General features: G+C 54.9%; 2 protein-coding genes across 3 annotated transcripts in view; both read left to right on the plus strand.

Moving 5' to 3' along the window:
- ELAPOR1 (endosome-lysosome associated apoptosis and autophagy regulator 1) overlaps positions 1-6,450 on the plus strand; it is a 118,820-nt gene extending 112,370 nt beyond the window's left edge. For both annotated transcript variants that reach the window (XM_073320352.1, XM_073320347.1), the window contains exon 23: positions 6,380-6,450. In XM_073320352.1, coding sequence (XP_073176453.1) covers positions 6,380-6,403 — 24 coding nt within the window. In that variant the 3' untranslated portion in view covers positions 6,404-6,450. The remainder of the gene's footprint in view (positions 1-6,379) is intronic.
- On the plus strand, positions 672-17,006 carry SARS1 (seryl-tRNA synthetase 1). The gene is made up of 11 exons (XM_073320353.1): positions 672-870; positions 6,380-6,450; positions 6,977-7,057; positions 8,804-8,962; positions 9,707-9,850; positions 10,511-10,666; positions 10,877-11,098; positions 11,642-11,771; positions 14,976-15,133; positions 15,736-15,865; positions 16,289-17,006. The coding sequence occupies exons 1-11, from the start codon at positions 735-737 to the stop codon at positions 16,444-16,446; spliced, it is 1,545 nt and encodes a 514-aa protein (XP_073176454.1). The 5' UTR covers positions 672-734; the 3' UTR covers positions 16,447-17,006.
- Positions 17,007-17,236: the final 230 nt, after the last annotated feature.

Here is a 17,236-nt window from a genome sequence, read left to right on the forward strand (position 1 = left end):
CCCCCTCCCGCACCCTGAACCCCTCATTTCTGGCCCCACCCCAGAGCCCACACCCCCAGCCGGAGCCCTCACCCCCTCCCGCACCCCAGCCCCCGCCTCAGCCCGGAGCCCCCTCCCGCACCCTGAACCCCTCATTTCTGGCCCCACCCCAGAGCCCACACCCCCAGCCGGAGCCCTCACCCCCTCCCGCACCCCAGCCCCCGCCTCAGCCCGGAGCCCCCTCCCCCGGCCGGCCCGGTGAGAAGGAGGGCGGGAGGGGGCTGGGAGAGCAGCGGGGGGGTGGAATGGGGGGGCCCGGAGAAGGGGGGGCAGGGGGCGGACAAGGCTGTGCAGTTTTGCGCAGGCCCTTGGCTGAGGCCACGTGCCCAGGAGAGTTTCCCCCCTGGGTCGCCAGGCTGCAGCCCGGGCCCCGCGGGGGGCTGGGGTCCCGCTGCCCCCCCCCGGCTTGCAGGGGGTCCCCTGGCTCTCGGCAGCACCCCCGCCCCACGGGCCGCGCTCGGGCTGCCTGCGACGCCACACCGCGCCGGCAGGGCGCGCCCCGCCCCGCCCCGCCCCGGAAAGCCGCGCAGGCGCGCTGAGCCGCTGTTCGGCCAGGCTGTCGTTCCTACGCATGCGCCCTGCGTCCCGTTCCCGGCCGGCTCTGCGCAGGCGCGGCCGCCGTTCCGCCGCGCCCTCAGTGCCGCGCCTGCGCAGTGCCGCCGCCTGCTGCCTCAGCGCCGCTCGCCGCCGGCACGATGGTGCTGGACCTGGACCTGTTCCGCGCCGACAAGGGCGGGGACCCCGGCCGCGTGCGCGAGACGCAGATCAAGCGCTTCAAGGACCCGGCGCTGGTGGACGCGCTGGTGGAGGCGGACGGGGCCTGGCGGCGATGTAGGTGCCGGGCGGGGAGCGGGTCCGGCCGCTGCCAGATGGGGTCCGCGGCAGCCCGGTGCGCATGCGCGAACGAGCCTCCCCCCCCTTGCAGCGGGGGGGGTCCCCGCGCTCTGGGTGCGGGCCCCCCTCCCCCCCCTTGCAGCGGGGGGGGGTCCCCGCGCTCCGGGTGCGGGCCCCCCTCCCCCCCCTTGCAGCGGGGGGGGGTCCCCGCGCTCCGGGTGCGGGCCCCCCTCCCCCCCCTTGCAGCGGGGGGGGGTCCCCGCGCTCCGGGTGCGGGCCCCCCTCCCCCCCCTTGCAGCGGGGGGGGGTCCCCGCGCTCCGGGTGCGGGCCCCCCTCCCCCCCCTTGCAGCGGGGGGGTCTCCGGGTGCGGGCCCCCCTCCCCCCCCTTGCAGCGGGGGGGTCCCCGCGCTCCGGGCCCCCCTCCCCCCCTTGCAGCGGGGGGGGGTCCCCGCGCTCCGGGTGAGGGCCCCCCTCCCCCCCCTTGCAGCGGGGGGGGGTCCCCGCGCTCCGGGTGCGGGCCCCCCTCCCCCCCCTTGCAGCGGGGGGGGGTCCCCCTCCCCCCCCTTGCAGCGGGGGGGGGTCCCCGCGCTCCGGGTGCGGGCCCCCCTCCCCCCCTTGCAGCGGGGGGGGGGTCCCCGCGCTCCGGGTGCGGGCCCCCCTCCCCCCCCCTTGCAGCGGGGGGGGTCCCCGCGCTCCGGGTGCGGGCCCCCCCGTGGAAGGTTTCAGTCCTTGCATCTCCATAGCCCCCCCAGCCCCCCAGCTTTGGCAGGCCGTGAGGTGACAGTGGCTGTCAGCGCAGGACCGTGCCCCCGGTGCCCGTGGCGAGGCAGGGCTGCTCTGGGCCCCTGTGGCCTCAGGGTGAGCCAGCAGCGATGCCCCCAGCAGCGGAGAGCCCTTTGGGGCCGGGCTGGGCACGGTGGCTCCCGAGCCAGCTGGAGTCGGTGGAGCCGCCGTAATCTGGGCCTTTCGTTGTTGCTGCCTTTGGTAGGAGCCCCCTGACTTCATCAAGGTGTGGAGCATGCACCGGGGTCTCCAGCTGGGTACCTGACCTTGAAATCCAGTCGGCACGGTGACCATTGTTTCACCCCGCTCCAATTCCACGTAATTTCCGCAGCCAGTCAAACTGGCGTGATCGCCCCTGAGTCCTGTAGCGACAAGTCATTAGAAATATCTGACAGACTGGAACCCGTCTGTTGGCTGTCTAAAGCATTGACTTCTGACTTCAGCAGTTCCTGAGATTACTGGTGGCTGTGTCATAAGTGAAGGTTGGGTTGGGAGGATAAGAACAGTAAGAATGAGGTGACTGTTAGGGCCGTGGTTCTCAACCAGGGCCGCCAGCAGGTTTCAGGGGTGGCCACCAAGCGTGGCCGGCATTAGACTCACTAGGGCCCAGGGCAGAAAGCCAAAGTCCAGCCATGCAGGACGGCAGCCTGGGGCCCCAAGCCCCACCACCCAGGACTGACACCACAGCCTGAGCAATTTAGTTTCAGAGTGCCCCCTATGGTGGGAGCCCTGGGCAATCCCCCTTGCTACCCCCTAACACTGGCCTTGGCTTTTATAAGCCGAAAAAACATTGTTGTGGCACAGCTAGGCCGTGGAGTTTTTGTAGCATGTTTTGGGGCCTCAGAAAGAAAAGACCTATTTTCGGGTCTGCTGTGTCATGGTTCACCGGTCCTAGAAATGCTTTGCCAGACCAGTACAGGTGTTCTTAGGACCAGTAAGCTTTTCCCAGCTCTGTTCCTGGAGCTGTGACCAGGGAGAAGAACTAAATCAGCCCCTGATTTAGGAAAAGGTCACATGGCCTGGGACTAGCCAAGGGGATCTTTCTAATCTGAACCTTGTGTTTTGTGGGTTACTTGTTGATCCATTTAAAGATCACCTGTTTGTTGAGTAAATATGGTAGCTTAATGCATTTATGTAGTCGAAATGGGAGACAGATCACTCTGGGAATCTGCAAAAGAGGCCACTATTTCTAGGATACAGAAGCTTATGTTGCTGAGGTGTTTTTTGGCAATAGTAATTATTAGAATGTGAAGCCATTGGCTACATGGACCCCACTTTTAATGTAGTTGCCTTCATGTGGAAGAACCTCTTTCCTTGTTATGGAAAGAGGGCTGGGTTAATGCACGTTGTCAGACAGCACTGTTTGCTGTCAGCACGTGCTGTATTAATGTCTTGCATATCTGGGCAGCGCTGCTTAAATGCAGACAGGAGGTTGCTGTAGTGAAGCTCTGGGCTGAAGGCAGTGTCGCAGTGGCTGTCCTCTGCTTTTGGGAGTGAGCACTTTGATGCAAGAGAAGCTGCAATTCAGTAGCTGTGCTGTGAACGCGTGTGTGTTGGCATTTAAATTAGGGGAGCACAATTTGGCAGGATGCTGCTTGGGGATTGGTGATTCATGCAGTCTGATGCAATCCAGCTGCAATTAGAGTAGAAACTGATTCATTCATGCCACAGATCAAAAGTAGGCACTATTCAATCAGTTTGCACTGTCAGGTCTCTGGGAATGCAACTTTGTATTTGGGAGAGAAGGGCTGGAGGAATTTGCTTTTTGGTTTCTCTGCTGATATTCCTAGCATTCAGAGCACCTTGGAAGAATATCATTCACTGACACCACTTTTAATCCACTTTTTTTTACTGGTATATATTTTTTTTAAATCAGCCATCAATATAAATCTGAGCTTGGTTCCTGGTTGAGTGATCTAAAAGCACTTCACACATCTTTTAAGTCCCCTCTTCTTCCCCCCTCCCCCCGCATAAGTGTTACCAGTATTTACAAGGTGTGAACTAGACCGCCATTAACCACAGTACTAGACAGACCAGCCGGAGGCTGATAGAGGGAGGTGCCCACCAGTGAAGTCCAGGGTAGTGCTGTTAAGTAGTGGCTCTCAACCTTTCCAGAGTACTGTACCCCTTTCAGGAGTCTGATTTGTCTTGCGTACCCCAAGTTTCATCTCACTTAAAAACTACTTGCTTACAAAATCAGACATAAAAATATAAAAATGTCACAGCCACTAGTGCTGAAACATGGCTGACTTTCTCCTTGTTACCATAGAATTATAAAATAAATCACTTGGAATATAAATCTTGTGCAGTACTTACATGTTTGTGTACAGTACATAGAGCAGCATAAACAAGTCTGTATAAATTTTTAGTCTGTACTGCTTCCCTAGTGCTTTTTGTGTAGCCTGTTGTAAAACTAAGCAAATATCTAGATGAGTTGATGTACCCCTGGAAGACCCCATGTACCCCCAGGGATGGTGGGGCTCAGGCTTTGGGCTTCAGCCCTGGGATGGCGGGGCAGCAGGCTCTGGCCGCAGGGCTTTGGGCTCCAGTTCCGGGCTCTGGCTGTGCGTTGTCAGGTCCCAGGCTCTGGCGGTGGGGCTTCAGGCTCCAGCCCCCCGCTGCCTCCCCCGGCCCCCCAGCCAGGGCTTAATTTGTCCCCATGCTTGGCAGGGCTGTGACAAGTGATACTTGTATGCTTGTTAATATCACTTTTCACAAGGAACTTACTAGCTAGGAGTAAACAAATTGCAATGTGCATGTGCGTATTTATTTGTTTTCCCTAAAGCTAATTTAGGGGAAAGTGTGAACGTGGCCACCAGCAAGGGTTGCCACCACACTTTCCCCTAAGAATCCCCCAGCTCTAGAGTCTAGTGACAAGTCTGATCCTGCACTTGGGTTCCAGCCACGGTGCAGTTCCTGGATGCATTAGTACCTGTCTCTAGTTAACACCCCCACGACCCCAGCGCACACCCCCAGCCCTCTGCCCTGACCCCTACACGCCCTACACACACTTCCAGCCCCCTGCCCTGAGCTCTGCACCCCCCTCACACACACCCAGCCTCCTGCCCTGACCCCTGCACCCCCCCACGACCCCAGCCCTGACTTCGGTACCCCCACACATACCCAGCCCCCCCATGCCCTGACTCCTGCACCCCTCTCACATGCCCCCAGCCCCTGCCCTGACTCTTGCACCCCCCACATTCCCACGCCCACCCTGAGCACCAAACAGGAGCTCCTGCACCCCACCCCCCCACATTTCTACCTGCACCCCTCACACCAAATGGGAGCTGTCCAGGTAAGCACTCCACATCCAAACCTCTTGCCCCAACCCTGAGCCCCCTCCCTCATTCTAGCTCCTGGCCAGACCTGACACCCCAACCCCCAGCCTGCTCTTTCACCGCCAGTCCTGTGCTCAGTGCACTCCCACCCTCAGCTCAGTGCAGAGAGAGAGGAAGAGAATGGGCTAGAACCAGGGAGAAAGTAGGTACCCACTGTGGGCAGGGCCAGGATCCCAGACCAGCAGCGGGCTGAGTGGGCCGGTAGCCGGAAACCTGGCTGGCAGGAGCCAGCGGACTGAACCCCAGACCGGCAGCGGGCTGAGCCGCTCAGCCCACTGCCAGTCTGGGGTCCCGGCCGCTGGCCCCGCTCAGCCCGCTGCCTGTCTGGGGTTCTGGTTGCCAGCCCCTTGCCAGCCAGGGTCCTGGCCGCAGGCCCCGCTCAGCCTGCTGCCAGCCTAGGTGAACGGAACCCCAGGCTGGCAGCGGGTTGAGTGGGCTGGCGGCGTAAGATCAGCATTTTAATTTAATTTTAAATGAAGATTCTTAAACATTTTGAAAACCTTGTTTACTTTACATATGACAATAGATTAGTGATATAATATATAGACTTATAGAGAGAGGCCTTCTAAAAAACGTTAAAATGTATGACTGGCATGCGAAACCTTAAATTAAAGTGAATCGATGAAGACTTGGCACACCACTTCTGAAAGGCTGCCGACCCCTGCTGTAGGCTTTGGTACATGATAACATTTGGGAGCCTGTCTTAGCCTCCGTAAGAAACTGGAAACGTTTTAAATGAAAATTGACATTTTTTCTGGAATCTGGGAGGGGTGGAAGGAGTTGCCTCCCCCTCTTGCCATGGGTTTTCTGCTCTACGCTGACCAGTGGGGTGAAGGGATTGTTTTCAAGCCCTGAAAATTTACCAGCTCAGGCATAAAATCTCCTCCCTCAGCCCGACTAATGACACAGTGAACAGTTTACCTAAAACATTGCACAGGGCCAGAGGGTGAGTGGAACTGTGCAAGTCTGAATTAAGCCACCCGGTGATTCTGTGCGGTAGTGAAATACTGCTTTTGCTTTATAGCTGGAAAAATGGTGTCACGGGGGGGACTGACTTGCCCACAGGCATGCAGTGAGTTTGTGGCAGAGGAGACTCTCTCAACTCCTATTCCTGCTGTGATGCCATTCTTTCCCTCCGCTGTTATGGGATGCCTGCTCCGGGCAAGTTTCTCCTCTCATTTTTCCAAGGCTCTGAATAAGATCTGTAAAACTAATTGAAGCAAAGAGGGAATGAGCTGTGTATCTGAACTGTTTGTGTCTGTGTTACATCACCTACAGGGATAACAACTTACCAACTCAACAGGTTTCTGAATCTGCTAGCAAATGTGTAGTTTCACTATGGAGATCACTGGTCTATTTTTTTCCTCCAATGCTTCCCTTCCAGGCAGATTTCGTGCAGACAACTTGAACAAACTGAAGAACCTGTGCAGCAAAACGATAGGTGAGAAAATGAAGGTAAGAGAGATGAGTGCTGTGAGATCCTAGCAGCGGTGTGCCCTGGTAATACGGTGCTAGTGTAGCGCTGATGTGGCCCGATTTGTTACAGTCTTATTGGAAAGCAGTGGAATCTCTCTAATCTTCCTGCGGCTGATGACCTCTAGGAGGAAGAAGTTTGCTTAATGAATGACCTGAAAAATGTCCATAGAAATTTTTGACAATGTCAAATTAAGGTTGTTGCGTCAATAGAGCTGAGAAAATTGTTCACATGTCGGATTTACTGCCAAAGCGTATAGCTGATTAGAAGAATCCACTACCCTGCACAATCCAGCCATGGTTTTTCATTCTGTGTCATATTGTGGCTGGCTTTGTAAGATGAAGTTTGAGATCCTTTCCTGGGCCCTCTCCTCCCAGTCCTGATTCCACACACTGTAGTAACTGTAGTACGCACCCCTGTCGCTGCTTACAACGTATGTTCTTAGCGTGCTCATGTTCCGTATGTTCTTAGCGTGCTCATTGTTCCTCTCAATTCTTCCCTTTGCAGAAAAAAGAGCCCATGGGTGGTGATGAGTCGGTACCAGAACATGCACAAAATCTTGATGGCCTCACTGCCGACATCTTAGCGGTGAGTTACGCCCATGGCTTTCACGGGGCTGCGGGCACTCTGAAAAGTGATAGTTGACCACCTGCCTTTTCTTTTATTCCTGTTTATCTCACCGTCTTCCGGCCTGAAGTCTGACTGTTCTGTACTTCTGCAGTCAGAGACCTCCCGCCAAATCACTGTGCTGTGAACAGGTTAGATCTTGTCAGCTAGGTAGGGTCAGGCTGAGACGATACTTTAATAGGACACCTCTGAGGAACACACCGAAGTGCTATTGGCAGTTCAGATGGTGGTTCTCTTTCCTCAGTCTGTACTGAACCGGTGTCCCTGCCTGGAGACGAGAAGTATAGTGCTGCTGGGGGTGCTGTTTTTCAGCTGAAATGTAAATACAGGAATTGTCAGACTGGATCAGCCCCCTGGCCAGCGAAGACAGTATCTTGCTTGCCTGCACCAGTTGCTTTAGGAACAGGTACAAGAAACACTCAAGCGGTGTATTATTGTGTCCAAAATTCAATAGTATCCACTATTAGAGCCAGATATTCTTATCCATAGAGATATGTGTTCAGTCCCTTTTTTAATCTTAAGATTTTGGCCTTAATGTCCCTTGAACTGTGGAACTCCTTGCCAATCACACACGTGAAAAGGTATTTCTTTGTATTAGTTATGGATTTACCGCCTCTCCGTTTCTTTGCATGTCCCTTTGTTCTTGTGTTGTGAGACAGGGAGAACAGAAGCTTCTGATCTCCCTTCTGTAAACCAGTCATTAGTTTTATAGACTTATATCATGGCTCCTCTTATTCTCCACCTTCCTAAGGTAACAATCCTAGTCTCATCAATCTCTCTTCAGATCAGTATTTTTGTTGCCGTTCTCTGAACCCCTTTAATCTTCCTTTTTGAGATGCGATGGCCAGAACTGTGCACAGTTTTCCAAATGAGGCACACTTGGTTTATGTAATGGCACCATGATATTTCCCATATGAATCCCTGTCCCTTTCCTTTTGCATCTTAAGAATTATTTGCTTTTTGACCGCAGCTGCAATTGAGCAGAAGTCTCCACTGAGTGGGCTACAGTGATGCCCGGGTCCCTTTCCTGAGTTGATCTAATGAATTTAGAGCCTAGTAAGGTTTAGGAGTAGTTGAAATTATTCCATCCCAACTGCAGTACTTGGCATTTATCAAATTTAGCTTCATCTACCCTTGTGCTGCTCATTCCTCTAGCTTGATTAGGTCCCTCTGAAGTTCCTCACAGTTCTCTGGATTGGACTGACCTAAATAACTTCGTGTCATCTGCACCTCACTGCTCACCCCCATTTCCAGATCACTAATAAATACATAAAGTAACGGTGGGCCTAATGAGAAACTATGAGGTACCTGCTCTTCATCTTCTGCCATGATGAAAATTGACCATTTATTCCTACTCTGATTCCTGACTCTTAGCTGGTTTTTGATCTATGACAATACTTTGTCTCTCACTCTGATGACTTAGCTTCTGTAGTAACCTCTTGTGAGGGACTTTGTCAAAGGCCTTTGACAGTCTAAATAAATTGTCAACTGGTTTTCCTTTATCCAATACTGTATTGACATATTCAGTGAAGTCTGTTTGATTAGTGAAATGTGATTTACCTCTGCAAAAGTCAGGCTGGTTAGGCAAAGATCAGAGTGGTTTATGCTACTTAAAAAAAACTCTTTGGCCCTTTTCAAGAGCATAATGCTCATTTTCTCTGTTGTTTGAGCTGTGTAGTGACATGCCCAGTGATTTGTGTGTAACAGGGTCTTCAGGTCACCCAGATTAAGAAAGTCCGTGTTCTCATTGACGAAGCCATCCTGAAGTGCGATGCTGAGCGTGTGAAACTGGAGGCAGAGCGGTTTGAAAGCCTCCGAGAAATTGGAAACCTCCTCCACCCCTCTGTGCCCATCAGCAACGATGAGGTAGGAGCCAAACGCATCCCCTCTGTGTAGACGATGTCTCTGTCAGGTTTTGGGAAGTACCGTACAGTCAGCTTGAAACAGCCATACACAGCACATCAAAGTGACCGCAGACACAGTCAGTGAGCTCCCTGTTGAGAAGGGTTGCAGAGATTGGGTAGGGAGTGAATGAAATCTGCATTACAAGACAGGGTGTCCTGCAGCGAAGGAGCTCACTGAACACAAAGACCCGCTCAGACAGTGTGGAACTCTCTGCCATTGTTTAGTGCATACATGGGAAACTTGGGCAGAGCCAAACGCTGGGATATGCCCTTGCCCACTGCATTCACCCAGCAAGAATGTTTAACTCCAGGAATACAATTGGGCTGGGCCAGCAGCCAAGTGACATCATATTATGCTGCCGGCTGGGATCAGCATTAGGATTCCAAGATTTGTCTGTCAGTTGCCTGGATTTAGTCGCTATGGAGACTGCAGAGCCAATCCCAAGGTGAGGGAGCCCCTCTGGTTGAGTCCCGTAACAGCTGTGGCAAGCGCTCAGACAAGTATTGATGCTCTCCACTGGGAGATGCCTGAGGCTTGAGCACTGACCCTTGTGGGGAAAGGGAGGGAGAGGAATGAGGGCCTGATCACTCCCTCTTCATTCCTTACCTACCTTCCACAGAACACACTAGCCCACGGTTCTACACCCCGCACCGGGCGTGGCCGTCCAAGTGAGCCCATGTTTTCCTTCTCTCGCCTTGCATGCAGGATGCAGATAACCGAGTGGAGAGGATCTGGGGAGACTGCGCGGTGAGGAAGAAGTACTCCCATGTGGACTTGGTGGTGATGGTGGATGGCTACGAGGGAGAAAAGGGGGCCATAGTAGCTGGAAGCAGAGGGTACTTCCTGAAGGTGAGAGCCCGAAGCCCCAAACCTTCCTGGTTCTGGGATGCAGAAAAAGGAATCAGACAGGCATAGAACAAACCACCTGCGTTTGTGGCAGAGATCTGCTGCTTTCCTGCCATTCGTGTTGTACCTCCCACTAATCTGATCTACTAAACTAGTAGGCACAAGTGCATTTTCTGGTGCTGAATTTGATCGCTGATCATGTACTAGGCAGAGGGAGTTTTCCCCTCCTTTAGGGAGGGAGCAAAGCCTCTGCACAGCTGGTGGAGTTCAGCCTTGCATTAACTTTTTAAAGACAGCTGCATGTGCCACAAGCAAAGGGTGTCCGACTGGGTGCGTGGGAGTATGACTAGTGCTGCCTGTCTGCTCTTGCTGAGCATGGTTTCAGTGCAGATGCTCCATGGCATGGCTGTGTATAAAACCTTGGACCAAGACTTGCATGGGGCAAGCCCAGCACCATGGTTTGCCTTCAGGTATCATCGATTTGGACTCCTTTTTCTGTCTTAGTTATTGGCTCCATTCTCTAATCTGAGCTATTGTAGGCACTTCTGGCCTGGTCGTCAGAGGCTCTCCACTCCCAGGACAGGAGTTGCATGCACTCAGCACCTCTGGAATCCGAGCCATTGGTCCTTCGTGTGACCTGAGAGGCTTGTCTTGTGTTTGTAGGGTGCCCTGGTTTTCCTTGAGCAGGCGCTGATCCAGTCTGCTCTGCAGACCCTGCTCAGCAAGGGGTACACCCCTATCTACACACCCTTCTTCATGAGGAAAGAGGTGATGCAGGAGGTGGCTCAGCTCAGTCAGTTTGATGAGGAGCTTTACAAGGTAAGCTGCAGGGAAGGGCCTGTGCATCCTGATGCTGGCAAACCAAGTGCGGTTTTCCGTTAGTGTTTGCCATGGCAAAGGATCCTTCTAGCCTGTGGCTCTTGCTGTTCCTGGGGCCCAGGTCTGCATTGCGGAGGCTATTGCACGTATCCATAGATGTGTGTTCTGCTCTGGCACGCTAACAGAATGCTGTTCAACCCCCGTCTCCAGGTCATTGGCAAGGGCAGTGAGAAATCGGAGGACAGCTCTATCGATGAGAAGTACCTGATTGCTACCTCTGAACAGCCAATTGCAGCTTTGCACAGGGATGAGTGGCTGAAGCCGGAGGATCTGCCCATCAGATACGCTGGGCTGTCCACCTGCTTCAGGCAGGAAGTTGGCTCGCACGGCCGTGACACCAGAGGCATCTTCCGGGTGCACCAGTTTGAAAAGGTAAAGGGACGTGCTGCTAGCCAGTTAGCATCCTGCAAACATTTCCCAGCTAGTAGATAAGAATGGGCTTGGGGTCTTTTCTCCCAGGTGTTGGATATTTGAAGGGAAAATGAGTAATACCCTGGAGCAGAGGGGAACTGCAGAGCCCCCTCGCTGCATGATCTGAGGAGAGGTCTGCAGGTTCAACACCCTCAGAACAAGAGTTATTCCAGAAAGCCCCTTCTGGGTGCTGCTGCTGGCCTCTTCCGAGTAATTACAGATTTGTGAGACTGCAAAGGTCCTTTAGGGGTCGGTCAGTATAAATTGCTATCAGTTTCCAGGCCTTCTGTCATTTCCCGTCACCATCAGTTCGTTACACTGGGATTCCATGAGATGGACATTGGAGAAGACATTCTCTACTGCAATAATCTCCTTGTCTTCTGGTTCCCGTTCTCTGAATCCACCATTCCTGGGCCTTGCCCCACCTCTGAGCAGCAGCAGACTAAGACATGCAGTCCGACCCTCTATACGTTGCTTCTCTCTCTTCCCTCCCACCCCGCCCAGATTGAGCAGTTTGTCTACGCGTCGCCTCATGACAACAAGTCGTGGGAGATGTTTGATGAAATGATTGCGACTGCTGAGGAGTTCTACCAGTCGCTGGGCATTCCTTACCGCGTCGTCAATATTGTCTCAGGTACGGAACTCGGCTCTCCTGCTCCTGGGCGCACACGCTCCTCTCTGTAGGGATACCACTAAACTGGGAGGAGCGGTAGATACGCTGGAGGGTAGGGACAGGATACAGAGGGCCCTAGACATATTAGAGGATTGGGCCAAAAGAAATCTGATGAGGTTCAACAAGGACAAGTGCTGAGTCCTGCACTTAGGATGGAAGAATCCCATGCACCGCGACAGACTAGGGATCGAAGGGCTCGGCAGCAGTTCTGCAGAAAAGGACCTGGGGTAACAGTGGACGAGAAGCTGGATGAGAGTCAACAGTGTGCCCTTGTTGCCAAGAAGGCTGTCGGCATTTTGGGCTGTATAAGTAGGAGCATTGCCAGCAGATCGAGGGACGTGATCGTTCCCCTCTATTCGACATTGGTGAGGCCTCATCTGGAGTACTGCATCCAGTTTGGGGCCCCACGCTACAAGAAGGATGTGGAAAGAGTCCAGCGGAGGGCAACACAAATGATTAGGGGACTGGAACACATGAGTTATGAGGAGAGGCTGAGAGAACTGGGATTATTTAGTCTGTGGAAGAGAAGAATGAGGGGGGATTTGATAGCTGCTTTCAACTACCTGAAAGGGGGTTCCAAAGAGGATGGATCTAGACTGTTCTCAGTGGTAGCTGATGACAGAACAAGGAGTAATGGTCTCAAGTTGCAGTGGGGGAGGTTTAGGTTGGATATTAGGAAAAACTTTTTCACTAGGGGGGTAGTGAAGCACTGGAATGGGTTACCTAGGGAGGTGGTGGAATCGCCTTCCTTAGGGGTTTTTAAGGCCCAGTTTGACACAGCCCTGGCTGGGAGGATTTAATTGAGGTTGGGTCCTGCTTTGAGCAGGGGGTTGGGCTCGATACCTCCTGAGGTCCCTTCCCCCCCTGAGATTCTGTAATGATATGACAGGACCAGCCTGCCATCGAAGGACAGGGGCCAAGACAGGAGTTGAGTGGGCAGGGCAGTGTCTGAGGAGCCAGCTCTGGCTCTGGTCCTGGCTTGACTTCTGACCTGCAGGTGAGCTTGGGCAAGCCCCTGCCCCTCTCTGTGCCTCTGGTTAGAATGTGTACAGCACCCAGCGCGATGGGCCTTGGGCTCAGCCTCTGCACACTGCTGCCATAAAGATAAAGCGGCTGTTGTCCCACGGCCTGCACAAGCCTGTGGCTGGTGTGGTCGGAAAGGAGCCCAAAGTGTCCTGTTTCCTTGGTGGTCACTGGGCAGTAACACTTCAGGAACATACACTGCAGCGGCTGTATCCCCGCTCTCAGTAGTGCCTAGTCACGGTCAGAACAATCTTGGGGGGATCAAGAGCTCACTTGGGCTTCATAGGAAAAGCTAATAATGGACTTGTATTGAGTCTGAAATGGCTCGTCCCTTCCTCTAGGGAAGGAACTGCTGTGACCTGCTAGCAGCATCCGTGTGGGCACCGCAGGGGAGTCCGGGACAGGCCACTTCGAAAGCTGTGTGCGTGTTGGTTAGGCGCTGCTGGGCTGAGACTGTCAGTTTGATCCACATGCTACGCTGTCACCATTACCTTGTGCTTCCCCCACCCCCCAGCTGTCTTGTTCCCCCTTTTGTGTCTCCGCTTACACTGTAAGGGAGTTTGGGCAGAAACTCTCAGTGCTTGGTGCTGTGCTAACATACAGCAGCGGGGCCCCGATTGGACTCCTACATGCTTCAGGAACTCAAGTGCCGGGATGGGGTTGGTCTCTGGTCTCTGTCTCCTCCCCAGGCAGCGGGGGTGAGGTGCTGCAGAGATGGCAGGTTTGTCCCCACGAAAGGAGAAAGTGCCGAGAGCTCCCACGTCCCCTTCTGGCTGGTGTTGAGGCAAAGCTAAGCGACAGCAGGGAGGGGAGAGATGTCTTCAGTGTCAAAGAACCCCTTAAAATCGAACGCTTCGGGTGTCGCTTGCACCAGCCTTAGCTGGGCATCTGAGCCTGAAGCTCCTCTCGCTAAGGCCGTGTCTACACTGGGTGGTCTGTGATGTACAGGAGATCAAACTAGACGATGTGGTGGCCCCTTCTGCCCATTAGCTCTCACAGATGCTTTGCTTGGTGGCTCTGTGCTGGCAAAGCCCCCTGGCGTCAATATGGGCGAGCCAGGTCTTGGGAGTTTTTTGTTGGCATAGTGAAACCACCTCCCGAGGGGGCCAGCTGGGCCAGCAGAAGCCCTCTTGTTGGCTGGCAGTACGGTTCTCTCAGCCCCCGGCCTGACACAGCTGTGCAGTGTAGACCCAGCCTCCGTCATCTTGCTGTGCCTCCATATGGCAGTGCACCTGGTTTCTCAGAAGGCCAAATGCCTTATAACCCAGTATGAGCTGGGTGAGAGCCGTGCACGACGCTCTTGCCTCTTGGAAGGCTTGGCGTGTTGGCTTGACGTTGCCTTTGTTGTTAGCAATGGCAGGCCCCCTTGGCAGGCGGCAGTTTGGAGTGGACATCACCCGGCAGATCCTGGAGGCTGCTGTGCAGTGGTTGGTGTCCTGAGGCTCCGTCTCACATTTCACTTATTCAGCCTTCATCCCTCTTTAAAACAAGGGACCGAGAGGGGAGGGCACTACAGGTTCTTTGCGCAGGCCCTGTGCCCCAGAACTGCTGCACTGCACTGGGGTGTGGAAAGGGGAGCTGCTAAAAGTACGTCCTGAGTGGGGGTGGGCGGGAATGGCATTCGTGACTGGTCGGCCTGATCACCTGTTCGGTCCCTGCTCGCTGGCCAGGCTTCAGGACTGGCTCCTTCTCCCCTGAGGAGCTGGCATAGGAAGGTGAGAACAGGGAAGCCCAGTCCAGGAGCCACGTTCATAGCGCGAGATGGGCCAGAGAGTTGGCCTGCAGGAATTGACGCTCCAAGCCCCACCCCGGAGCAGTGGCTGGGGGGCTGGAAGAGAATCAGCCCAGATCCTCCTCTTCCAGGAGAATCCCCATTGCTTAGAGTCCTGCAGAGCCCTGAGTACTAGTCTTCACTGTGACGCTGGGTCTCGGGAGTTTCTAAGGTGCCTATCTCTAGGCCCCATAATCATTTGTGGTGAAATCAGAGCACAGCAGTTGGGCAGGTAACTTAGCAGGGAGGGCTTTGTCCTCTGTCCCTGCAAAGCCACTGTTAGGTCGGAGGCAGCTTCGGCTCGTTCTCCCTGCTACCATGCAGCTGCTGCCTCGCTGGCCAGCTTGAGTAACTGCCTCCCGCCCTCGCAGGCTCCCTGAACCACGCTGCCAGTAAGAAGCTGGACCTTGAGGCTTGGTTCCCAGGGTCAGGCGCCTTCCGGGAGCTGGTCTCCTGCTCCAACTGCACAGACTACCAGGCCCGTCGCCTGCGGATCCGCTATGGGCAGACCAAGAAAATGATGGACAAAGTAGGTGGCATTTCAGTACCTCCCTTTTACTCTCCGTGTGCGTCCTGGGGCAACTGAATAACCATCTCAGAGCAGTTACCTCCCAGGCTTCTGCTGCTGCTGCATGCTCCGTGTCTGCCTGGGAGCTGCTCTCCCTGCTGGGATCTTTCCTCCAGCGCTCCTCGCTCTCCCACTCACCGCAAAGTGAATGTATTCCTTGCCAGCGCAGTGTCCCATCCTGGGCGAGCTGAGCCGCCCCGGGCATCAGCCACTCCATCCTCTCTGCTGGGGCCCAGTTAGAGCTGGTCAGAAAATTGGGGGGGATGGGGGTGTCTTCTGCAGAAAATTTTGATGGGAACCTCCTCCCCCGTTCCCCCTTCAGTTTTCGGGGGACAACTCTGGGTGGGTTGCGACGAAGATTCAGATATGGAAATACTTGGGCCCCAACCAGAAATCTTGATTTGGAAATGCTGCTGTGGTGCCTGCCGTTGGGCTCCCTGGTCAGTGATGCATCAGTCTCCCCTCGGAGGGAGGGGAAGCAGCTCCTTAGCCTGCACCCTGCAGGCCTTGGCCAGAGCTCCTCACGAGCCCTGTTCACAGGGTCACTGGCTTTGTCCTTGCAGGTGGAGTTTGTCCATATGCTAAATGCCACCATGTGTGCCATGACCCGCACAATCTGTGCCATCCTGGAGAACTACCAGACACACGATGGCATCGTCGTGCCAGAGAAACTGAAGGGTTTCATGCCGCCAGGTACGACTCGGAAAGCCCTTCATGTGGCACCCCTGCTCTGTGCTCTGACCCACATCTCCCTGTCTGCTGTCTCCTCCCCCATCTGGTAGCATAGGAGAGGCAGGACCGGGGGGGACTCTGGCCTGGAGCAAGTCCAATCTGCTCATTCCTTCCCAGTGCTAATACCTCTTCTGGATTTCTCCCCCCAGCTCCACTGCTTCCCATGTGACTCTTCTGCGAGTTCTCAACCCAGTCCTGCGAGCAGGGAGCCAGCGGGGTGGGAAGGGAAAGGGAAGGTTGTGGCTGTGGGGACTGGAGGAATGAGGGCTTCTGGGCAGGACTTCCCTTGGTGGTGTAAAGGGGAATGGTTCTCAGGCCAAGAGAGCAAAGTGGAAGTGTTCCTGCCCGCTCTCACCATGGGTAACTGCCTGCATCTCTCAGCAGGGCTGACAGAAATGATTCCCTTTGTGAAACCTGCTCCCATTGACCAGGAACCTTTCAAGAAACAGAAGAAGCAGCATGAGGGAAGCAAAAAGAAACCAGCTGGTGGCGATAGCGTCCTGGAAGGGCGAATGCAGAACATGGGCATGAACGACACCTAAACCCAGCTCCCCCCTCATCTCCCTGAGGCAGCGCGGTCTGGTGTGTGGAGTGCAGGGCTGGGAGCCGGGCTCCTGGGTTCCGATCTCAGCTTGGGCACCAGCTGACTGCGTGACCCAGGGCAAATCACTCCCCTCTGCTTCCTGTCCCCACTGGAGCGTGGGATGGCACTTAACTCCCCTGCCTTGCGGGATGTCGAGGCTCCAGCACCTGGAAGGTGGAAAGCACTCACAGTGCCAGCTCTTACTCTCCCCAGCAGCCATGTCCCTCAAATTATGTTCGGCAACCTGGGGAAAGGGTTTCCCTGGGGGCCCCTAGCCAGGAACCTGGGCAGGACAAAGTGCTGATGTCCTGTTCATGCTCTCAGCAGCCCCCGCCCCCACTGAACCCCAAGGGTTAAGGAGATGAGAAGGGAAAAACCAAGCTGGGCTCCTGTTATGTATGTGGCTTTCCTGTAGCTGTAGTCTCTTCGCATGGATGTAGGATTGTCTCTCTCTCTCAATCAATTCAATACAATAAAGCAATGTGGGGAGACCGCTGGCCCTGGCTCCTCACCACTGGCTCTTTGGGCTCCTGCTTCTTTGTCCCCATAGCTTAGAACTGTCCGCTCAGGTTCCCCTACGGGCGGGCGAGTGATCCGATGGCCTGCAGATGCTCACTCTCCTTAGCGGGCCGAGCTCAGTCTCTGGGCACCTGCTGCTCAACTGGAGAGTGAGCCCCTGCCTAAGGCCACCCAGCACGCTGGGGGCACAGTGTCTCTGGCTGTGGTGGATCAGAGCTGGAAATGCAAGT

The sequence above is a fragment of the Lepidochelys kempii genome, chromosome 21 (assembly GCF_965140265.1).
Source record: "Lepidochelys kempii isolate rLepKem1 chromosome 21, rLepKem1.hap2, whole genome shotgun sequence".
NCBI lineage: Eukaryota > Metazoa > Chordata > Testudines > Cheloniidae > Lepidochelys > Lepidochelys kempii.